The sequence below is a fragment of the Myripristis murdjan genome, chromosome 16, assembly GCF_902150065.1.
Source record: "Myripristis murdjan chromosome 16, fMyrMur1.1, whole genome shotgun sequence".
NCBI lineage: Eukaryota > Metazoa > Chordata > Actinopteri > Holocentriformes > Holocentridae > Myripristis > Myripristis murdjan.
In genome coordinates this window covers 26,124,059-26,149,318 of record NC_043995.1, presented here as the reverse complement: position 1 = coordinate 26,149,318, position 25,260 = coordinate 26,124,059, and the positions used below count along the sequence as shown (strand labels likewise).

The window sequence follows — 25,260 nt, the reverse complement described above, 5'->3', positions numbered from 1 at the left end:
GAAAAAAAGCAGTCGAAATGGTGGGAGAAACTCAAATTGTGCCCACACTGAGGATAACAGTGACTTTGTAATATCCTGTAGACGATCTGCGACACACATGGCAACTTAAGCTAAAGCGCCCGAGGGGAAAACATAATCCCATCGCTGTAGGAGACAGGACTTCTGCTCACTTAGATCAAATGCAACTTGTTTTGATCCTTTATTTTGAACAACCAATTTTATAAACCAAACTTCTGAGCTAAGTGTAATCAGGGTCCCTCTCCTGCGCCTAAAGAGGACGGGTTAAGGGCCAATCAGTGTCAGCGTCCACAGGTAAACAGTGCAGCCTGTGTGTACGAGTGTCTTCTGAGGGGAAACTAGAGAGCTGACAGCAGCATGAGGCTGTAACCCTCCAGTGAGCTGTTAGCAGCACTCGTTTTTCTCACTGTGGGATTTGCTGACCACACCGATGTTTGGACAAGATTTCCAAGCGTCAAATTATAGAAGAGAGCCCACCACCGCAGTGGAAACCTCGTAACTACGATTTCGACGGGACATGTTCGGTGTTAAAGCTGAAATCCGTAGCTTTCCATACCTTTCCCGTGTCCAGCAGAGTGAAACAGAAACCCTAATATATTATTTACTTGAGGTGCTGACATTTGACAGCTAAGATAAGATGGGGTGATGTAAACATGTTGGGCATTATGTGTTTCACTCAGGTTGTCCAAAGATAATAAACTGTATCTGAGGTTGCAACTGGAGCGTCTGTGGTTGATTAATCTGGTGCTACATACTCCATGGATATCGTAGCAATATATTTATTAAAACACAGTGGATTTCAGTTTTAATTAAGATTACTGTGCCTGTTTGAACTGAGTGTTTATGTGGGCACTTGTCTGCTGAATAACTGCCATCACCTTTGGACCTTTCCATTCATTACTTTCATAATGTGGATGTTATGAAGTCCCGTGAGACAACAACGATGACGGCCTTTATGAATAAATTTAACTTTGCCTATGAAAACTACACATTTTGCACTTTTTAAAATGTTTGAGCATTAATTCGAAGTAGGCGCTCTTTGGATGCAGAAGGTGAGAGCCACAGGAACATTGCATTGGATGATACCTCGTTGAGTTGCAGCAGCATTTGAATGAATTCTACATATTTTAACAGTAGTAATGTGGTGTTATGCTACACTATATCTGGGGGTACTGGGATAGACTGAAACTCTGGTTTGAGCAGTTTTAACTGAGGTTAGTTAAAGTAAATTTAATAGGTTAATGCAATTAAAAAAAAGTGTTAAAATGATCTCAACATTACTGTCCTATACTTATCAACTAGACAAAGCAATAAAGCAATGCCCATACTCTGAATCTTACTTTTATGGGAAAAAAAGTCCCTTACCCTGCACATTACATGAAGATCAATGCACAATTTGCACAATTTTCCGAGCCAAGCTATTAAAAAAGGCAAAAAATTGGCAACCAGGTGACTTGTCGAGGGTCACTTCTAAGATGTCCTGTGATTTTGATGTTGATCTAAGAGACTGAGGAAGGCCAAAATAAAAGTGTGAAGTCTGTAGCTCTGTGTAAGTTGTTGGAGTGGAGTAGGTCGTTGTAGGCGTTGTGTCATTTTAGCACCTGACATCATGACAAAAATGTATTTTTTTCACAGGAAGGTGATAATAATAGTATAATATGTGATCAAAATCCTATGAAATTGCCCTTCACTCATGGCATCAATTTTACTTGAAATGTTATTCTCATGCATTAAATAAAAGGCACCATTTGCGCTTGTGCCACAGGTGTGCGGAGACTTGTCGGTGCTTATACACACACACGTGTGTATGGTTATGTAACATCCACGTAACTTTTGCACTCCAGCTCTTGCGTGAAACATTTTTACTCACCCGGGCACAAAAAAACCCCAAAACCTACAGCTCTGGCATGTCACCAGTGATTCATGCTCAAATCTCAAATATGCATAATTATCACACAGTAGTTTGGGCAACATTAAAGTTAATTAAGAGATGGAGCTTTAGGGTTTTAAAGAGTGTGTGAGGATGCTAGTATACGCTAACTCACTTAATTATTCATGCTTGTATAGCTTTAAAAGAGAGGCATTTCTGAGGGAGGATGGTTCAAAGTGGGGCAGATGGACCGGGAGCCTCTCTTTACGCTCAACTGCCTCTGACTGTCTGTCTGTCTAAATCTGGGATTGCCTGCAGATTTTTGAGTGTGTGCATCCATGTCTGTGGGCGTGCATGTGTGTGTGTGTGTGTGTGTGTTTGAGTCTGAGTGTGAGTGTATGTGTGTCTGTTTATGCGCTAGTGAGTGAGCCTACATGTATATGTAGGCGTATGTACAGTATATATGCATGTAGGCCTACTTGTGTGTGTGTGGGAATTCTCTTGGGGGTGTATATGAGTGCAGGAGAGCAAGTCTGGACATGCCTTTATGCATGTGTGCATGTGTGAGTATGTGTGTGTGAGTGCGTGCGTGTGTGTGTGTGTCTCTGCATGTCAGAGGGAAAGAACAGCAGTGGTGTCAGCGCTGTGTGAAGCAGATGTGTCAGATGTCAGAGGGAAGTGTCAGAGTGTCGCCCCCCAAGGGTCGCAGGGTGTCAGGACGCCCCTCACGCTCTGTTTTGACGCTTGTCAGCGGAGTCACAGCACCGAAACGTATCTGGTGACATCTGACAAAGGCCTGACGCAATAAGCTTTTCTTCGAATACGCAGGCAGGCAAATGGATGTGTGTGTGTGCCTGTGTGTGTGTCTGTGTGTGTGCCCTTACATCTACACATGCAATACATAAAAGAGAATAGTGTATGATACTTTTAAAGTGTTGACCTATATACCTAGATCTGGGTGATCAAATATCATAATCAAATATCAATTTATCTTTTATGAGATGACCTTGATACCAATATTGTGACACTACTGAACAGATGACTTCATAAGACATTTACACACAAGACATGTTTGATTGACAGTCATTAGTATTGTGGATATGATGGCCACGCAGGTACAGGCAACTAATAAAAAAGCTGCAACAATTTACTCAATTCAGCATCACTTTACTGTAGTGCAGCCTTTTAAACCAGGAAAAGACATGGTGCCAATTCACCATATTACATCCAGACAATATCAAGCCTCATATCCTGATATTGATCTAATATCGTTATATCACCCAGCTCTAGTCTGACCTACATCGACGTGCAAGCATGCACTCTTAATAGTGTGTTAACACAGCTGTTAATGTGCTGAAAGTAACACAAATGAGTATTGATTAAATCCAGACACATGGACTTGTTGGAAACAGTTCAGTACAACAAACAGCGTGTGCATGTGTGTGTGGGTTGGAGTGTGTGGGTGTTTAAGCATGTGTTTGTGTGATACATGATGCATGAAAGGGAATATAAAAGATAATCCACGTGAATGAATCAATGTATGCACTAGTACACACCCACTGCTCTGTGTGTGTGTGTGTGTGTGAGTGCGTGCGTGTGTGCACGCGTGTATCATATGTGTATACTGTCCATTCAGTCAGTGTGTTTGCATCATTTAAACCCTCCTCCGTCCTTGATCAAAGAATCAGGACAGGGTGTTGCCATGGAGACCCAGCTCTATAACAGTTGCCACAGCGATTAGAAAAAGAGCTGAGCTGAAGTGGTTGTTAGGGCGACCATGAAGTGAGTGAGAGAGAGAGAGAGTGAGCGAGGGAGGGAGGTGTCTACTAAACACAGAAGAAAACAAGTGGAGGGGTTAAGTTGAAAACACCCAACCATACTCCACCCTGTCAGTGTGCAGTAAATCAAGCGCACCCCTGTCAAAAAAAAAAAAAAATCTTCCCCAAACTAAGCCAGTTCTAGAAAGCAAGAAATTCCTTGCATTTCCTTTCAACAAGTGGATGTCCTCGGCTGGTTAATAGTAAAAATTACAAACGTATCTGCTGAAAAATAAAACTCACCTGCGACACTTTGGAAAGCGAGCTAATTTCTCCTCTGCAGGGTTTAATCGCACTAATGTTCTGCCCGTCACGTCGCAACGAGCCAGATTGAGGAGCCTGGCAGCCGGCCCCCGCGAAGGACACGTCTCCGACACGTATACGGGTCAGCCGTCGCCTGCCACACAGCTGGGCTCGCTTTCCTTTTCTGGGTGCAGTTAAGCCTTGGCAACAGATCATTTCCTTAAAAGCTTAAAAAAGGTGGCTCTCTACGGGTGCCACCAGCATGCAGGATTGATTAGTGGCACAGTCAGTCCAGGCACAAGTGTGTCACCTCTCCGGGGAGGGATGGGCCAGTAAACAACCACGGAGTTGGTCTTGGTAAGTGAGGCAAATCAACAGTAATAGCTTTTCACAGCAGGCAAGAATATGGGCAGTGCAGCACCGAAACCTCAACTTCCTATCAAGAGTGGATGGAAATAATAAGCTCTGGTTTGTGTGACGCAAGCTCGAGCCTCTTTAGATTTGGAAGAACGATGACAAAACCACACAGTCTGTTTTACTTGGTGGCCAATCGGACCCAAACCGTCGTCTCACTATTAGATCGCCGTGCATCTGCTGTGCTTGCACCAACATTTTAACACATGTTGGACAGCGGGGTGTGCTGCCAGCTAATTTTGGGTGCGAGTCAGCATCCAAATGACTGGCTTCACCCAAACTAGTGATTAGACATAATTCAGAGCGGTAACATATCATTTGAAGAGTAAGGAAGTCTAAATCGAGTGAGCCGCGGGAGGTCTAATGAGACACACTGCTGACTCACAGCATGACAAACACAGATACAGGAAGCCGGGCGAAGACAATGTCATGAACTCCATCTCACCTATCCAAACATCGTTACCGAACCAGGAGAGGTTTTTCTGAGAGCTGTCGTAGTAGCCAATCTTCTTATAACTGCCTCCTAGGAGTTGGAGAAAGACAGAGATACAGCAAGAGAGAATTACAGAGCAGGCGAGCGAAAGAAAAGTGAGAGAGATTTCAAGAGAAAGAGAGAGATAAAGTGCAATTAGCATGATTTGTGTAATACTTCTTCTCCCCCCGCTGTTCGGAGGTTCCTTTCAAACAGCAACCAACAATACCGCTCAATTTTGACAGAATTGAGAAACATTCATATTCATATTACTACCATTCACTTATCATTCCGGTGCTTTTAAAATAATCAGATGTACCGCACAGAAATTCTACTGTGGAACCAATAAAAGAGGAACAGGAGATGAAAGGGTGCGTAACGAAGGACAAACAAAGAAGCACCAAGGGGAGAAGAAGGAGAAAAGGGAGGGAAAAAAAGAAGCTTATGTGGCAGTCTTGACCAGGAATACTGATTAGGCCCCAGACTGCTTCAGGGATTCAAGTCAGGTCATCTCATTGTGGATGTCAAATTATCTCGACACCACAACAGGAAATATGAGACAGAATGTGTGGGGAAAAGATTATAAATTCTCATCTTTTAGGACACCAGAAAGAACAGAGGTAGAAAATAATCCTCAACCTTATCCTGCGCAGGCAAACTCATTAAGTCACTGGTGACAAATAGGATGCCATTTCCAGAAACAGCTTAAGACGACGGCTTGCGCCCAATTAGACTGAAGCCTTGAGTCAACACATTTCTGCATCGGGCCAATTCGTGTGTGCGATTACGGGACATTGAGACCAATTGCAGAGCAATTTGGCTGCATCCCTCAAAAAGGAGGTTTGGCGCTGAAATGAGCCAAGAGTGGGAATCGATAAATGAAAAATACAGTTATCAACGATTTTTTTTTTTTTTTTTGATGAACGAATGACATTTAGTGTTCACACCAGCTTGATAATGCAATATGGACAGAAAAAAAAGGTAGCAGAGGTTTCTACCTTGCAGTTGTTCGATGAGAGTCATTGCCATCCTGGAGCCCTGGGCATCAAACACCACATGGCCCTAAGACACAGACAGGAGGAAGTTTTAGTCTAAATAATTTCCCGTTGTTTGACAAGACAACTTGTAATTAACACCAACACATCCCTAATTACAGGACTGGCCTGGGGAGTGTTTGCAGGGGTGGGAGGACTGTGGAGGCACATGTACCTGATAGCTGCAACCACAGTCTGCGACCACACTGGCCATCTCACAGTTCATGAATCTTTAAATATGGCAGGAAGGGAAGGCTCAGCAACTTTGTGTATGTTTAACCCTCTGCTAGACACATTTAGTTTTTTCCTGGAACAAATATTTGTTTCTATCTTTTTTGGTGATAATGTATCAGTGACTTTCTTTCTTTCTTTTTTTTTTTTTTTTTAAACCAGCGCCCCAAATTATTTTGTTGCCTCAGGGTAATGTTGTGAGAAAAGGGTACCACAACAGAGAGAAAAATTATATATTTCCATGACATTTATTTAATGAGGAAAGTAGAGACAATTAAATTTTCCATTAGTTTATTTTCTCAGAGCAGATCTCATTTGTGCTGTCCAGTTCAGTGTCCTCAGTATCTAAAGGAACAAACCAAACGGCGCCATCGGACTCCTTTCTTCCATAAAACAGTTTTGTGGCCATAACCTATGAATACCAGTTCATTCACTGATCAGTGCTACTTTACATAAAATTATATGTTCTGAACTGAGCATGACATTGCCAGGAAAGGTGGCCCTACCTGCACAATGTTGACCTGAGTCAACAACATAAAAATGACCCTTTACTATTTTTCCTGACTTATATGGATGCATGTGTTTGTGTTTCATGGTGTTTGTGTGTATGCTGGTAAGACTGGCTAATCAGGGGACTGTAGTCAAACACAGCTTCCCCGCTGGTTGACAATAAATGGTGCGAAAGGCACCCCATGTAGTTTTCCTTACAAACACACTTCATTTTTTCTATTTTCAAAAACACATTTTTGAATGTTGAATTTCCCTCAAAAGACATTTGCAAAGCCTTGTTTTGGATTATTTTGAGAGTTGCACTGTTTTACGTTGGTATGTGTAATATGTCGCCCCTGTGCTCATGGTCAGTGTGAGCTACAGCGCCACTAGTGGTCAAAAACTAAATTCATGTGCACGCAGATGTGTGTCGGTACATTGAGGTTTGTGAACATGTTGACGTAAGAAACCTGAAGGCATATGCACCTACCGACAAAACGTACAGCTTAGACCTAAGAATAAACATAAACTTATATACAATGTTTTTGAGCCTTGCCGCCAGCCATATAAAGTGTGTAATGTGAGATGAAATCCACCCTGAACCACTGCCCTAAGACACACACACACACACACACACACACAAACACACACACACACACAGTTGGGTAAACCATTTTAATAAATAAGAACAGGTACACAGAGGTGAGTTGAGTTTACTCTCCTCTGAATCCTGGCTTTTATTTTGCTATTTTTTTTCACGACTGCTGAAGCATGAAACGCCGGGCAAACTTCCATGCAAAAAGACATTAAAGTCTTATCTTATCTTAACCTTGATTGATTAACCTTGATGTTACTCTTATTTTTTTTTTATTTTCCTCTTCATTTTTTCTTTCCCTTCACATGATTTTTTCATTTTCACTTCACCCTTTGGACATTTGTCTGATGTTATTATCCACAGTAACCGCAGAGTTACTTTAAAAACTCCTTGATCACCAACATTACAGGCAACCAGTGGGATTTTAAAGGTCAAAACCACAAAAAACAGTCAGTAGATATAACTGGAGATGAAGACTATACCAAATTGAGTGTTTTTGGTATCGGTACTTTCTATATAACTTGATCTGTCACTGTGTGTCTCTGTGTTGTTATTTTAATGTGGCCTTAGCCTTTATCTTTAAACACTGAAGCACAAACTTTGTTCACTCACTTATTATTTTTTGACAGAATTTCAACATAAAGGCGTGTGTGCTGAATGCGATGCTGTTTTTGCTGCAATAACAAATCAGGTATCGAAAACTGAGGAATTTCACCACCAAAATTCTGGTATTGTAACATCACTTGATATATAAAACATGCACCTCTCATCATTCCCTTTTAGCAATTTTCGATACCGGTATCAATAGCTTGACTTCGATACCGGGTCCTGAACGATACCAATTTTATAAAATCTTGTTTTAAAATCAATTTTATAGCATCTTTGGGTGTGGCATAGTGTTTTTCCGGCATGCCTCTATGATGTGTAATGTTAGACAGCCAATCATCAGTGTTATTGGATCTTGGTACAAACATGCTGAACGCTTATTGGCTCAGCACCACGGCATTTTTCAATATTCGATAGTATTGAAATAATTCAGTCTAAGTTTGGCATGCAGTTCCTTCTCCTCTTTTCCCCCTCCCGCCTCTCCCTGCACTCACCGACACTCCCTCGAAGGAGCTGGTGTTCAGGGCCCTGTAGATCTCAGAGGTGATGTCGTGGTTGTTGTAGTTGAAGTCCTCCAGGCGTCGGCCCCTGGCTTTCAGCGGGGCCACCGTCTTGTTGAGGGCCAGAGCCAGAGCCCACACGGCGTCGTAGGCCAGCGGCGCCTCCTGAAACCCTCCGGTCTCCTCGGGGTTCATCCCGCCCAGACGAGACATCAAGGCAGCCAGAAACTCCTGGGACGTCTGATTGGAGAGGAACGAGGGCAAGAGGGATATCAGGTAAACAACAGAGTCCATCTCAATTGTTTTTTTTTTTCTTTATTTCCAAGGATTATGTTCTTTCTGGCCAGTCTGCAGTGCACCAGATTTTTATCTCGGGTTAATTATGAACGTTTTTTTTTTTAAGGAGAGTATTGAATCCCCTCAATTTTGCTAATACCTCACACAGTGGTAAATTAAAGAGGGGGAGGCGGTGTAGGTCTTGGGTGCATATTGAATTCAAATATGGATTTTCTTTTATTTTCACTTCCTGTGCTGACACACAATCAGTTTTAGAAGCACGGAAGTTTGCTCCTATGCTCGTGTTTTATCGTCTTTTCCCTCTCTCTCTTTAACTTTCTATTCGATTTAACCACAAAACCCATTGTGCTGCCCTTGATGATGCAAAATTTGTCGTATAAATAAAGTCTGATCAACTGATTGTTTTCTCATATGCACATTGTTATCATGCTTTCATGCCAATCTTCTTGATATCAACAGGATTTGAAAGAACTGAATGGCACCGTATATAAATATAGGTGAAAACTGTATTCCCTCTGAAATAAATCTTCTTGTGATTTCCTCCTTGTTGTTGCACATGACCTCCACTGGTTTTACTAAACATTTGATTCATGGAATAATGACTGGCAGGGCTGCTTTCAACTATCTCTGGACAAATGAGTCCTCACTTCAGCTGGAAACTTAATACTTTATATAAGAATTGATTTTCAAGTTCATGCCAACGTGTTCATTTTCTTGCAGGTGTACAGCCGGGCCTTTTTGGAAGCATTTCTATAATCGAAATAAACACCAATTTAACAAAACTACTGCGAACTGAAAGGCGGGACTCATGCGGGACAGGAGATAATTGTCACCAATCTCCAAGGAGCCTCTGAGGTCAATTACACACTTCCAATTCACTCACGTCAAACTCTTCTCATTGAAATTCCAGGCTTGGCATTTACCATTTGAATCTGCCACTACCTGCTGAAAACTAGCTGACAATGTGCTATTGCAAACCCTGCAATATTGGCACGCCGGCTTAATCTGAGCTCTCTATCTGGAAGAAATATGCCAATTCTAAAGTTGGAAATTGAATTTGAATAGACTGGGTATGAACGGGAGTTGTGGCTGTAATTCTTATCGCCCGTTGAGCACGTCAACAGCTAAATCAGCAGGTAGCGGCAGGTACTGTATGAATATAAACAACAGCTGCTGATGAAGTGGGAGGGAAGGATGGGAGGGGTGATAAAGCGAGGGATGAGGAGGGTTTGAGGGAGAGGCAGAAGGAAGAGGTGGGTAAACAAGAGGAATGAAAAGATGATCCGTGAAAGAGCAGCCGAGTCGGAAGGGGGGGTCACACGTCGGGAGAGAGCGAGAAAGGACGAGACAGGCTGAGCGGATTAGCGGGGAACAGAGGCGAGCGGCGGGCAAAAGAAAACAGAGGGATGGGATATAAAAAAAAAAAAAAAGAAATAAAAAATGACACCTGAAAAGCAAAGCAATGGTGGGTTGGACCAGGGCAAATCGTGAAGACTGATATTAAGGTGAAGCGTGTGACATAACAATAATTTAAAGTCATAATCCGTGACATTTTCATATGAATAAATTTCCATTTTGCTCCTGGTCTCCGTCGCTGGCAGATGCACAGCAACACAGCGGCGACGCCAACCTATAGCCAGTTCACTTACGACGCTCTCGACGCCCACAGACAGGTAGGCCGGCAGTCAGACGGGTCTTCAGAGCGAAAAAAATCCTCCACGTGTGACGGCGCGTGTGATTTATTTCACATTACAAGGAGGAGCAACAGTTTTGAGGCTCTGCTCTTGCTTCATCTGATTATTTTTATTTATTTTTTTATTTTTTATGATTTATTCACGTATTTAGAACACGCATTTATTATTTTATCTTTTAGTTTTTATCTTTTTTGATCAGTGTATTCTATTGCTGTTGCTGTGTTTTTTTTTTTTTTATGCATTTCTCAGCACACTTGTAAAAGCAGGCATCCTCCTAGTTGAAATAAAAGACTGATGACGATGAGGATTATGGTTATGATGATGAACAGTGGTTTGTTTGGAAGTTATGCAGGAAAAAGAAGAAAGGGGGGATAATGTAGCATGAGCAGCCACAGCCTCCACCGCTGAACAGACAAAGAAAAGAGAAAAGAGCGCCCCCTACAGAAAGTCACACCTCATTAACAGATAATCCGAGGAAAAAGACGCCACAGGAATGAGGACACTTTGGCGAGTGATCCCTCGGAGGTGCAGCGCAAAAACACAACAGTGCCCGGATACTGCAGCACTAAAGATGTCGGCAAAATTAAAAAATAAAGATTGAATCATTAAACACGCAATAAGTGGGATTTTTACTACCCCGCAACACTAGACGACCAGAATTTATGTGCAGGGGGTCGATTGGGTCATTGATTAGTACCAATGACTAAACAATTACTTGGCTAGCTGAGATTTCTGGCACTTGAAACTCAATTCTTGGCCCCGAACGCTGTTTTGGAACAAAAACCCCTCACTCATCATCCTGTCCGTCCCACTCGCTCTTTCGACTCCTCAACAGTGGAGGACAACGCTGCGAGGGAGCACCTTTGTTCTCAGGCCCAAAAGGCAAATGACAAGGCAGTATAATTAACAGTTTTTTTTTTCAATCGCAATATATTTCCTCCTCACAAAATGTTTGCCTCCGCTCTAATTAGTGGACCTGGGAGTCGATTCCAGAAAGAATCAATTCTTCGATTCCAGGCATGGCGTTCAAGAGTTGACTCCAAAGCAGGGGGAGTCAATTCCACGCGATCGATTCCAGAAACGCGGATTCCCTGCAGGCGCGCTCAAAGCCAGGGTCGGAAACTTTGAGGAATTAGCCAGAATTTGAAGGCAACAACAACGGCTAAAACTCGCCCCTTGCACGGAGCTTTCCTGTCCGGTGCAAAATGAGCGAGATTTCGAAAAAACCGCCATAACAACGAAACATCCGCCCTCCCCTCCTGCGAATCAAATCGCAGAGTTTGTGGTTTAAGTTTTGTCTGATCTCTCCCCAGCTCTCTGACTGTTGCTAGGCAAACCTGAGCCACCACCTACTGCTTCAAAACAGAAACACTCGCAGCCTTGTAGTAAATATCTCACTGCCTACAGTATCTCCTCTTTATTGTTGCTATTCTGGATTGTTTTTTTTTTCCTGCCATGTTTCTCTGCTCAAGCCTCCTGGGAGACGGCTTGAGGACTGGAGAAATGCATCGATACACTGAATACATGTATTTTTAGATCAATATCAATATCCCCTGTCATTCATCACATCAGTCTTAATATTTTAACATGCACTAATCAATATTGCACTATTTATTTTACAAGATCGCCCTGCATTACCTACATTTTAGTTTTTGGAATCAAGAATGGGGAAAATTTTTTTTTGGAATGGAATCAGCTTCATCAATTCCCAGCACTTGCAATCGCAATTGGAGCAGATTCCAGCGTTTCTGGAATCGAACGGCCCCGCTAATTAGCGAGCCTACTTATGAAAATGTGAATTTGCCATGAGTGCCAGTTTAGAGGCTGCGGTGCGTCGTGCCAGGCAGGTGTCAGAGCTATCGCCGGTCCCCGTGCCGCCGACTAAAACGATAAATGACTTAATGAAGCTTTATTGTCGGCGTGAGAGCGCGAGGTGCTCTGCGTTCCCACCAGGTTGGAGGCGCCGCGCACGGTCTCGGGGTTCAGCATGACGATCTCGGTGGTGACGTGTCCCTCCACGGCCTCCGTCATGTTCTCCACCGTGCAGTTGATGGCCGGGTCTTTAATCTTGAACCAGTTGTCTGCGTACCAGCCGATGAGGAACCACACATACTTCTTCCCGTAGAGCTTCTCCTTGAATACCTGCAGGCAAGAGAGGGAGGGGCGGAGGAAGGGAGAGAATGATAAATACGAATGAGGACAATAATTCCCTGAAAACAAGAGTGCATTGCATCGCTGCCAAACAGGTAAATTCATTCAGACACTCAAGCAGCTCATTACAGAGCTCAATTTCTGCTAATCGCCGGCGAGGGTCAGCCTGTCGGGATCAATCGAGCGGGAAAAGGTACTAACCTCGCAAAACACCTTCCTGGCTTCGGTCTCATAAAAGAGCCCCACGATGATCCTCGCATCCTGGCGCTGTGTCAAAAACATGAAAACCAAAAAAAAAATCTGCTTAGTCACATGTAGAGCAGCAATATAACTCGACAGTATGAGACAATACCACAGCGTGATGCGGCAGCGCGGCGTGCCAAAGTTCCTGCTACTTCACAGGGCGGCACGTACCGCTGTTTGGGAGTCGCTAATTAGCATGGCGCATTAATTTCCTCTATCAAATCGCCTCTATGCTAATGGTATCGCGCGCAGCTGTGAGCCGGGGGAGGAAGGAGAGGGAGAGAGGCGACCAGCAGCTGAGGTGAATTTTTAATCAAAGCACCTTGAGGTTTTTGACAGCGACAGCCGGGTCGGTGAGGAAACTCTGACGAACGCTGATCTCGATGCCTGCCTCCTTCACCCTCTGCTCCAGATCATCCAGAGTCTGCGAGATGAAAGGGAAGGACGGAGAGAGAGAGAGAGAGAGAGAGAGAGAGGAAGGAGACAGAGAAAGAGACGGAGGTTAGAGAGGCAGCGGAGGGTAAAGCATCTGGAGAAAGACAACAAGGAAAGCAGCGATGTCCGGAGGCGCCGGAAAATGGATGTAGCAAAAAAAAAAAAAAAAAAAAAAAAAAAAAAAAATCTGAGGTGAATATCAGAAAAATGGAGAGAGTGAGGAACTGTACAAAGGGACAAACAAACAGAAACAAGAAGAACAGGACAGGAAGGCATAGATTTTTTTTTTTTTTTTTCTTGGACAAGAATGGGCGGAAGAAAAGAAGAATGTGCTGAGGGGAGAGGGAAGAGTATGTGAGAGAGGGATCATTAACCTCCATTACAGGAACCAACCCAAGTGCCACAGTATCGACCGCCATGCCTGGGAGAGATGTATTGCTTGATCAATATTTCTCACAACCAATATTCCAACAAATTACTTCAAAAATCCTCCATCAATTGCTAGAAGTGAATGCTTAAAGGAGGATTGTATAGCCTGAGAATAGAGGAACAGTCTCTCACACACACATATACACACACACACAGGCAAGCAATCATGCAAGGCAGTTTAATTCAGGCATCTGAGCGTGCACACACACACACATCGTAGACACACACACACTTTACCAAAAAAAGTGAGGCCAAGTTGAGGACACACAGAGCAGATAAAAAGAGAGTGAAATTTGAAGAGGGAGATAAAAAATAAAAAAAAAAACTGGGGGGGGAGAGAGAGTGAGAGATAAAACGAGGGTGTAAAATTGAAGGTGAGTTGAAACAGATTAGAGCCACTGACTGAGGTGAACACTTCGGTGGTCTGCTGGATGGTGGCGATGCGCGTCCACTTCCACTTCTGGAACAGCTGCACCCGGGTGGGGTTGTGCAGGGTGGCCGACGGATGGGTGCGGAAGAAGGTCGGGAAGCGCTGGCGGTTGGACAGGGCGGGCGAGCTGGAGCCGTAGGACAGCTGGGAGAGAGAGAGAGAGTGAAAATCGGGGGAAAGACAGGATGAGTCGGAGCAACAAAAAAAAAAAACGGGGCAGAAAGAGAGAGAGAGTAAAATGGATGTAGTGGAGGTGCAAGGAGCAAAAGATGCAGGATTGAAGGAAGAAAAAGACACATAGGCAGAGAGATATCATGAGGGAAAAAAATTATATATATATATTATGTACTTCTGAAGGCTTCCAGGCAACACTAGTAAACAGACTTCAATCAAAATGTATTCAAATCAGGATTTTTTTTTTGTTCCTTCTCTGTGCACAGTGCGCTTTGAAGGCGAATGGTTCAAAAAGCAAACAACAGAGAGACACGGAGACGGATGGAAAGAAAGACAGCAACAAGACAGACAACCAGAGAGACAATCTCAATTCCCCTCTCCTCATTTTTTACCCACAGCCCTCACACCCCGTCTGAATCCCTCCGGCAGGTGGGGAGTGTTGATACACCCTGTAATTTCACTGAGGAGACTATATTTTCTCATGAATACATTGCCATAAAAATTGTGATGGCGGCTTGCACTATGAGAGACAAACAAACAAACAAACAAACAAACAAACAAAAAAAAAGTCTGACTGTTGTTGGTACAAACAGCCGCTCGAGTGATCATCGGCTTCTTTCACTTGGCCCAATATAATTTGAATTCTCAGGCTTGATTCCCAAAAAAGGGATCTTTCTGGTAGAAAGCAGAAAGCACTGCAAAAAAAAAAAATCATTTTTTACATAGTTTAGCCTTATAGTGAGTGTGAAAAAGGGTTCGAATTGAAAATATATACCAGTGAGATGAGATAGTCCCACTTGTTTCCACCAGAGTTTCAGGAATTTTCTTTCAGGGAACAAGCATAAATATGTTAAAACGAGGCAAAATAAGACAAAAATGCCAAAAAAAAAATCATTCTGCAAACAAGTTGATTAGCGCGGTAAACCAGTGGGATTATCTCATCCCAATGGCAGATTTAGCTTCTTGTTTTAAGAAAATCATGAGTTTAAATGTACAAAAGAGACTAAATGACACAATTAAATGGATTTTTTTTTTTTTTTTTTTTGGAGCGTAGGTTACAGGGCCAAAGACGTGGGTAATGGAAGAAGAAATAACTGAAGAGATATCGATCATCCAACAATTAATGCGGCAATGACATATGAAGATAAAACCCTGCACAGGTTCCCTTTAAAAAGGAAAGACACGGTGCTTGGGGGAACCATTAGGCCCCATCCTGTCCTCTGAGGCTCATCTCAACCCCGTCATGTTTACAGCGACGGGACGTTCACCGAGGGGTCGACGATCGATGTCAAATGTCGTGTACGATCCGGACTCCCGGCACTAACAAATCCCTGTGTGTGTGCGCACAGGTAGACGAAAGCATCAGTGTGGCGGACGGGAAACAACACAGAGAGTGACAGCCCATCTTGTGATGCAGCAGTGAAAGGGCAGGAGAAAAGTCAAGACGAGTCAAGTCGATTGTATTTGTATCGCCCAATATCACAAATTACAAATTTGCCTTATGGAGCTTTACAGCAATACAACATCCTCTGTCCGCACTGAATAAGGAGCAACTCCAAAAATCAGCCTTTAAGCATCAGGGAGAGCAACAGATGAGGGATCCCTCTCTTAGGAAGGCCAGATTGCGTGTAATAAACACACTCAGCAATAGAGATAAGACGTGCACAAAGGCAGGTGCACACAGACAGATAGATAGACGCATACACAGGGGGATGTCAAAGTGTACAAGCATATTGTCAGTGTGGGGTGAAAACCTTGTATCTCCAAAAGAAGAGAGAAAGAAAGAAAGAAAGAAAGAAAGAAAGAAAGAAAGAAAGAAAGAACCTTGTTGCCTGCTTGATCACCGTCGTCATGTTTTACAGCTCATCCTCACAACAAATACATGCCGAAATTCCTCAGCCACGTAATTATCATTTAATTACAGTCGAAAGCACATTAAGTCGGCGGGTTTTCACATGACAAGAGTGATGTGCACCTTCGCAAAAGCACACACACACACACACACACACACGCACAAACGGAGTGCCAAAATTAAAATAGAGCAAAAACTACGGGGGCAGAAATAGACCGATGCAGCAGTGCTCTGCTGGAGACGAGCAAAGTTCCACATTGATGCTTTCCACAGACCACAAACAAAACAATATCTTTCCATTCTCGCATCATCTGTTCCTCCTTAGCCTTGTAGTAGCAGATCAATGGCCGTCTATGGCTTACAGTGCCTTTACAGGAGGCGATGGGAGATCAAATTAACACTGTGCGACTAGGAGCCGATCGAGAGCACCTCCTTGATCAGTGTCCAGAAATGGATGTTGCCTCTGCCTTCCCCGCTCTCTGATGAGCTTGTTTGACATGCGGGGAGGCTCCTGAAGGCAGAACGCATACAGAAATAATTGAGTGTGGCGGTTAGGAGGTTGTGCCGGTGGTGGCGTGTAGTAAAGAGAGACAGATGCCTTTGTGCGAGGGGAGAATCGACAGCTCGGATTGAGGGAGCGCGGCGGAAACGAAGAGTGGGAGACAGAAAGGGAGACGGTGAAAAGAAGGAGAGGAGAAAGACAGGAAAGGAGAGAGGGAAGGAGGGAGGAAACGGGGCAGACCAGCTCCAGGCGGCAGAGGCAGACGTGGCAAAGCGAGAGTGAGGAAAACACAAAAAAGTCAGAAAGTGGGAGAGAGTTTTAATGATGAGGAAAGAAACAAAGTCCAGAAACAAGATAGAGCGGCGGAGATACCAAACCACTAGAACTGGTTGTTCTCAATGACTAATCTCCAGATGAAAGTTGAATTATAGGACAAAGCTAATTAGCAGAGCGCTGTGAGTGACAGAGCGCCGTGATCAAGAGGAGGAAGAATGAAATGAACCGAAAAATAGACCAAGACGGAAAAAGCAGAAACACCACACAAAAATAACGGTAGCAGGAAGATGCCATCAGTTGGCACTCTCTGCCTTAGAAATCTGGGATATGCTCATGCTTACATTTTATTAAATCTATTTTCAGCCGGTATGTGTCACATTGTATGTCACATGCTACAGTTTTGTCCCACACTTGTCTTGTATAACTACCCTTCTCGTGCATTAACACCAATTAAAGTCGCCACATGTAGCATTTTCACATCAAATCATTAACACATTCTTTGGAACATATGTGTCTTCTGTGTAATTAATTACCATAAATAAACACAATCGTCCCCACGTGTCTGGCAGCGTCATGGCGCCTCTTCACTGAACTGTACATTGTGTGACACCACGTGGGGAAACCTCTCGATTACATTTTCCAGCAAAAACGAAACCCCTAAAACTTTCATTTTCTTAAATGTGAGCGCATTTCTGCGTTTATCAAGGGATGTTATTGGTTCTCGTCCTTCTCCGTGGCAGAAAGCAGCAGGGTTTATGGAAAAAGTGGTCTTTTATTTTGAAAAAAACACTAGCAGAAACAATACTGCTGGTGAGAGACAGAGGCTCCCAATTGCCTCATCCATGCTCTCATTCATTAACACTAATTATACTATGGTATCACAATTAATTTGACCATGGCAGATTGATGTTGCACGGACAAAATGTTACATGCAGAACACTGAACCGGGTCGGGGACCTTGTGCACTTAATGCACCGGGCGAAATGAGGCCAGTCTCATGTTGATTGTGAGGTGTCCTTGGAGGCTTTGTTTACTCCACGTTTTGTTTTGTTTGTGTCCTCTGCTGCTCTGATGAATTTGACACGACTCTGCCAGGTTACTTAGCAACAGCCACAGAGCATGACAGAGGGGCTAACATGGCTGCCACTGAAGAAGGACCTAACTGTGTATCGATCCTTGTGGAAACGGCGGCGGAAACAAGGGTTCGACCGAAATGTTTTTCACTGAAGGCCGATACTGATTTTGTATGACTAAAACTGCTGATAGCCAATATGTTGTGTCAATATTGAAACCTGTGCAGAAATCAAATGAATCTATGACCAAGGTAAACCTCTTTTTGAAGGTGCACTATGCAAAATCAATACAAAGTCAAAGTGAAGTGAGGACAATTTAGACTCATTTGACAAAAGAATAGAATACCATATAATCTATCGGTGAGTCGGTAAAACAATAAGATCTGTAGATCAAATTACACACTTATTGTCAGCTGAGAGTAAGCGATCCTCATCTGAGCTGACCCTCGGTGGAAAATTTTGCACAGCGCACCTGTAATGAATTGTTTGAATAAACAAAATGAACAAAAAATACTCCAAAGAAATAACTAAATAATACATGAACAAGAAATTTCTGGAGGGAAGACACAGTAGGACACACTGGGGCTGGGCGAGTAATCGATTAAATGATAAAAACTGATTTGTTTGAGTTTATCTTTTAACAAAATGAATGAAAATGAAACAAAAATGGCTAAATTTCATATGTTATAACGCGAGGAAACACAGCTGCTGTCAAACAAGCCGAAACTCACTCATCTACGCACATACCCAGAAACACATGCGTGAACCACCAGTCGCATGATCATGCCAGCAAAGATTCCCATCACTTATGCAGATATCGTAGCCCCATTATTGAAAAACAAGAAAAAAAAATTAAAGTCATGCAAAAATTTGAAATCTAATTTTTTCAGTCCAATTTTATCACCCAGCCCTGGGACACACTGATATCCGACGTTGATTTTAAACTAGTTAACCAATAAATCGGTCTCATTCCAAAAGAAACTCACCACTATGAGGTTCCACATGCGGGCCGCCTCTGCCACCAAGGTGGAGACGCCGCTGCAGCCCGGCATCAGCACGATCTTGATGGGCTCCGTGTAGAGAAGGTCATACAGCAACTTGGTGGCTTCCCCTGGGTCACACTGCAAGGACAGACGCATCAATACATTGAATTATTGAAGGGTGAGTGGATGAATGGATGAATGAATGGATCAGTGGTAACAGTAAGGAACAGTAAGAATAGAACAGAGGTGACAAAGGGGAATTCAAAAATGGATCGAGAAAAGGTAGGGAGCAGGAGGGAGATGAGATGAGGGGAGTCACCGGGAAAAAAAGTGGGAGAGATAAGGTTGAGCGGGGCAGAAAGGATGGAAAAATAAAGAGACAGCAGGGGCTGAAGGAGAGAAAGAAACAGAGAAGAAAAAGATGGAAAGTTGGAGATAGAGGGAGACATAAGGGGAGACAGACGAGAGCAGGGGAGATGAAGACACAGATGAAGCGAGGAGCGACAAAGAAAACGAAATGTGTTGGCGGAAGAAAAGGGGAAAAAACGTTATCCACAATAAACTTCAGAATTCATGGCCAGACATTTCACCGTGCATCGTCAAACACACAGCACACGCTCCGAAGAAAGAAGGAAAACACAGAAGCAGAGAGAAAGAGAGAGAGAGAAGACAGACAGAGACCAAACAAAGGGAGCCTGGGCGAACACAAGAGCAGCCATCACAAGTCGTTACAGCCCTCCAATAAAGCCATTTACGGCATGTCTGGGTGGCTGGAATGATCCATCACCGCCCCGTCAGCCAGATTACTGATAGGGCCGTCGCCGTCTTCGCGCTCATCAGAGTCCAAGCTAAACTAGCCTGACACCTCTAATGATGATTCAAAGAGGAGGAGAAGATATGGCTCCCCAAGACACACACACACACACACACACACACACACACAAATCCACACTCCAGATGAGTGTCACAAACAATCGCACCACGTCCAGCGGCAGCAACAACCAATATGGCTCCTAATTGGGGTGTTTGTCTCGACAGGCGAATTGTCTCTTTTGAGGCGGCTCTGTGATTTTTCTGAAGTGGTAATCGCCTCTCAAGATTCAACAACATGTGGAATAGCCGGGCTCGTGAGTAATTGGTGTCTTTTCTCCCGTCGAGTCAAGATTGGCTGGAATTATATTCGTGTCATGTTATCGTGTAAACTAATAACTAACCCAATTAAGGCAATACCACCGTTGGAACACCAGCTACTGAAAGGCACTTCAATTATTGTAATCAGCAGAACATCATAATCAGAAAAGGCAGTTAACACAAAGACGTTTATGCTCAGACGTCTGATTTGTTTTACAGCAATCAAACGGCATTTATTATTATTTCTTTGTATGCGTTTTATTGTTTCAAAACTGCAGTTCATCACCGCATGAGAGGAGAGGAAAGAAGAGTGGAGTGGAAATGCCTGGAGAGGTGTTACCTTCAGCCCCACAGATGAGTTATTAAATGAATCCATGCTAACCGGGTTATTAGAGAGGGTGTTAAGCTGATTACACCCGATAATCGGAGTATTGGTGTGCATGTAAACGTGCGCACTCGCTGAGATTATTCCCTCCGCTCTATGCCCATGCACACCTGATTGCCTTCAAAGGACCATAGTGGATTAACAGCATTAATTTTGATATGGAAAGCACCGTCACAATATTGATGTAACCCGGCGGTCAGCAACTCTGTGCCATGGAAGGCCAAGAGGATGCAGGTTTTTAATCCATCGGCTGATGTGTGATTTAACTGATTTGTCCGTCCTCTCTGGTTGAAGGTGTGTTAATCAGTGCAATGAGCCGCTGTCGTGCTCAGTTGGAACAAAAGCCCTCGGACTCATAGCCCTCCGCCGCCGCTAATCCGTGGTGTAACTAATTGCTGTGACAACATCTAGGCCTCTTCATGTCAGGGAGATGCACATTGACGAGATTTTTTTTTTTACATACTGTCTTACCCAAAGGTTGTTTGTGTTCTCTGTCAGCGAGGCAGCGGGTCGGCTGCCGAGAGGAGCCCTGTTAGCTTTTCTCGTCTTATCTGTGACAGTGTTTAACTGCACTCTGGTGAGCGGTGGCTTATTTGCATGTAACAGCTGTCTTTGAATTTTTTAGTCAATCAATTATTAACTCCTTGAACTCTTATGTCCCTTAAACTTACCCTTAAGCAGCTTCAGAGTTAAAAAAGACATATTGTTTTACATATTGAAGACATATTGTCACATACATATTCTGTGTCAGCTGGCTGCAATTTCTCACTGAAGCTACATCACATTTACACTGAATGAAATATTCAAAGTCAAGGAGCCATTGTTTTATTGCTGTACCATTACATCAAACAGAAAATATTCTGTCTGGTGCATCATGTTATACCCATCTCCCTGTGATTCAGCAGGACATATTTGGTATCTTTGGAAACCTTGGGATCTCCACTATAATTTAAAATAAAGTTCTGTGGGTTTGAAGAAAACTTGGCTCTCCAGCAATGACAAACCCGCCAATATGAGCAGCAGAGCTGAAGAGGTGAAATTCATCAGCCTGTGAGTGTTACTATGGGACTGAGAAAATGGTTGAAATCAATATTACGATACACACAAGTATTATGACTCATGTAAGCAAAATCAAGTTAAAAAACCAAATGAATGTTCATCCCACTGAGGAAAATGGCAATTTTAGGTGTGATGTTGAAAAAAATAGTCCTTAAAATGTTAAATGCCTAATTTCGTCAGTTTTTAAATAAGAAAAATTGCAGGTCATATACGGTTTAGGCAGAAGAATTGTTTATCATGATATCTCAAAATTACATTACCCTCATGGTATGATTCTACACATAGACAATAAACTGTAATAATGAATTATTCCCAATCACGTTACTGTGTGCAAACTTGATGCATGATTCCAAAACCTGAGTGATCACTAAACGGGAACAAGCTGCCGAAAAAAACGCCAGGTCTTTCTAATGAGGACAAAACAAGAAAAACATAAAAACAGAGGTGCTGGCAGGTATGCAATAAAAAGCTGAGATATTTCTTCTATTCTTAGAGGTCTGTGCTCTAAAAGCCCCCGGGGTCATCACTGTTTCCACTCTCATCTCTAACACCCCCCCATTCACAGAGCGCTCATGGGAACGCCTGGATTGACGGCCTCCAGTTCCACACACACACACACACACACACACACACACACACACACACTGTCACACAGATGTGTGTATGCAACCATAAAAGTGCACTGGCACAGCTATTGGTACCACACACACACACACATGCATAACACTATAAAAACCACCACTGGGCTCTGTCCTTGGTGCTGAAATTCCCCAAACCAATATCATGTCTATGTTCACACGCCTTTACAATCACTCAGCCGCTGCCTGCGAGAATCTTTGAAGGGAAATGAAGATTCCCTGCGAAGAATGGGAGAAGACACAGCCTCGTCTCAATACTCTCTCTAATTATGCTCCAGATTGAATAATATAAAAGGGGTATGAAGAGAGAATAAGATAAGGGCCTGGGGGGGGAAAGCCTATGTATTGAATCTCAAAGCCTGTGTAGCTACATCTCCTAATTTCCTCATAATTGCGCCTGGCTCCCCACTCCAGGCTCGAATGCCAGCGGACACGCATGACGCGTGGGGATGAATGCAGCGGGTGCCACGCCGGACTGGGAATCGTGTCCCAGCTGCCAATTAAAATAAAGGACGGAAGTGAGGGAAGCACCCGATCTTGCCATTTCTCTGTACCTCCACTGTCTCACTCCATCACTGTTAATAATTGATCAAAGTTTGCAGTCTCTGCTTTGATATATCCATGGCAACGGTCTGCGCGGACTGACTGAGCGTGTGTGTGTGTGTGTGTGTGTGTCTGTATGTGTGTGCACAGGCGGGTGTGTGCGTATGTGTGTGTACGTCCGTGTGTGTCTGTGTCCGTGCGGATCTCAGAATGCTGTAAATAGTCTGGTGCTGTCGCCAGAACAGGCACAGAAGCGAGCCGTTTCCCCACCACAGGGTATCTGCATCCATTAAAAGGACAGGCTGGGATTAAGTGTTCAGCCTCATGAATATTGCATGATGTTGAACAAGCTGAGGACATCACTTGACACCCCAAACCCTAATGGTCGAACACTGGAGTATGTTCAAACACCTATTCACCAATTCCAAGTCACAGGGAGCTCAAACTTAAACGCCTTGCTCAAATCTCCTATTGTTGTTAGACTTCAAATATGCAATCAAAGTTCCTCATCGTGGAAACTAAATCAGGTCAAGACGGTCTGCTGCATAATCTCGCTTCTCCAGCCTTGATCTTGAGACACGGCTAATAAGACAAACAGCGGGCCAGTTATGCTCTTGTCTTAATCTGCTGATTAAACAAGGAGATGTGATTTCTGCTCGCCAGGTGAAGATTCGCTCCTTGACCAAACAAGATGTGGACTGAGTAGAAATAACTGGAAGTAAATATCACGCCCAATTAATCCCTTTTCATCTAATTGGTTTTCTGTCTCTGCAGAGGGTAAGCTTCTCATTAATATTTCAGCCAGGTGAAAAACATTTCCAATCAGAAACTGAAAGCGTGCATTGCAATGAAACTGTACAAAAGGGAGGAAAAGAAATATCTCCCCTTGATAGTATGATTTCCACACTCTCTCTATATGTTTATATTCACAGTGGTTTCCAGGGGTCATAAGCTCATTATTTTCTTATGGTCAAATATGTTTTTTTTTTTTGTTTTTTTTTTCTCCAATTTTGTGGCCAAAAACCGGCGCCATCAAGTCTGGTAAACAAGCGATATGATCTCTCGGTATAGGAGACAGTTAATGTCTTCCAGATGTGTTTTAGGATGACGAGAGAAACCAGATGTTGTTTACCTAATGACATAAAAAGAAATCCTCTCCTTCTACCACAGTCATTCTTATGCTACCCGCACCAGCGACTCGAGCTCGTTAATAAACGCCTGGAATGATCTACATGTGAGTGTCTAATTTCAACTCTGGCCATGACAGAATCGTCATCCTTCTAATTCCACCCTCACAACCCTTGACTTGATTCAGGAAATTAACCACTGTACCAGCCTCTTCACGCTGCTCTACTCTGTTTCTCAAGCCAGAGGCAGCAAACGATTCCTGAAACGCGAGGAGAGATGTTTTCCAATTCCTGTGAAATCTGTTTAGAGAATTGTTATATCTTGTGATAACGGCAGCTACAATCCACAGCTGTCTGCTTCAGTAAACTCGTAATCAGAGGCTACACACACACACACACATACAAACACACACACAACGTGCGCATAGACACGTTTGATCTGTTTAGCATATGAGCACACTGCATCCAACAAGGTGTACACATAACAGAATATGAATAAGCATGCACTTTGCCATACGCTGTGCATACATCTACCGTATGAATTTGCACACATATTTTCACAGCCCTGAAACCTGTTTGTTTCTGTGGTTTAGCTTCGAGAGTAACCGTGTTGCCATGCCAACTCTGTCTCTCTCTCTCTCTCCCTCTCTCTCTCTCTCTCTCTCCTATTCTTTTTAACAGGATTCCAATGCAGAGCCTTATACACCAATCAGAACAAAGCTCGTAGCAATTTCTAACCAGTCACAGCACGGTTAACTGTTTGGTGCCCAGGCTACTCTCCAGGCAACTGTCCTGCAGTATGATTGATAAAGACCCTGAAGGGAGGAGACAGGATTAAAGGGGTAATCCTTCAATTATTTCCATGCATTTCCCCTCAGTCCATTCTTGGAACAGAGTGGACTACAGTGAGAAAATGTGTCTCTTTCACGGAGCGAATTCCAGAATAACAATTATTGACTGGAGCAAGACCCAAAGAGAAATATCATAACTGACAGGAAAATCTATATATTTATATGTTTATTGGAATTTCTCATTTGAAGTCAATGGCAAAGGAGGAGGCAGCAAAGTGGGACAGAAACCGGCGGGGGGAGAGCGGATATTGCAAGTATAGTGGTTGAATAATGCTGACATTTTAAAATACCACCGTGATTAATGATTGATGAGCAACAAGCAGGAGGTGTTTTGCTCATTTAACACAAAGCAATACAATGCATGGCATGGCAGCTCCCCTGTCAGGAGGAGTGAGGATTGTTAGGGGAAGTGAGCGGAGACAGTTGTCAGCGGGGCGACCCATGATGAAATATCCCCTTTGAGATTTGATATTTTGTAAAAGGACAGTGGCTCATCTTCTGCAGTGATATTTTAGGAGAACTGGGATGGAAAATAAATGAATCTCCACAGAAACAAGGAAAATACTGTTAACTAGGAGCATCCACATGGATTTTTTTTTTCTTGGTAAAAGAAATCAAAATAAGCACAATGATTATGATACACAAAATTTGCAGCACAACAAGGCTACTTAAAGTTAAACAGTGCAGTGTCAATTACT

General features: G+C 43.3%; 1 protein-coding gene across 1 annotated transcript in view; it reads right to left on the bottom strand.

Moving 5' to 3' along the window:
• The window catches only part of gabbr1a (gamma-aminobutyric acid (GABA) B receptor, 1a), a 62,462-nt gene that overhangs the window by 20,244 nt on the left and 16,958 nt on the right, over positions 1 to 25,260 (bottom strand). The window contains exons 8-15 of the mRNA XM_030072945.1: positions 18,832 to 18,966; positions 13,942 to 14,112; positions 12,997 to 13,098; positions 12,633 to 12,698; positions 12,231 to 12,422; positions 8,284 to 8,529; positions 5,833 to 5,896; positions 4,808 to 4,885 (exon numbers count right to left, since the gene is read on the bottom strand). Of these exons, the coding sequence (XP_029928805.1) occupies positions 4,808 to 4,885; positions 5,833 to 5,896; positions 8,284 to 8,529; positions 12,231 to 12,422; positions 12,633 to 12,698; positions 12,997 to 13,098; positions 13,942 to 14,112; positions 18,832 to 18,966 (1,054 nt within the window). The remainder of the gene's footprint in view (positions 1 to 4,807; positions 4,886 to 5,832; positions 5,897 to 8,283; positions 8,530 to 12,230; positions 12,423 to 12,632; positions 12,699 to 12,996; positions 13,099 to 13,941; positions 14,113 to 18,831; positions 18,967 to 25,260) is intronic.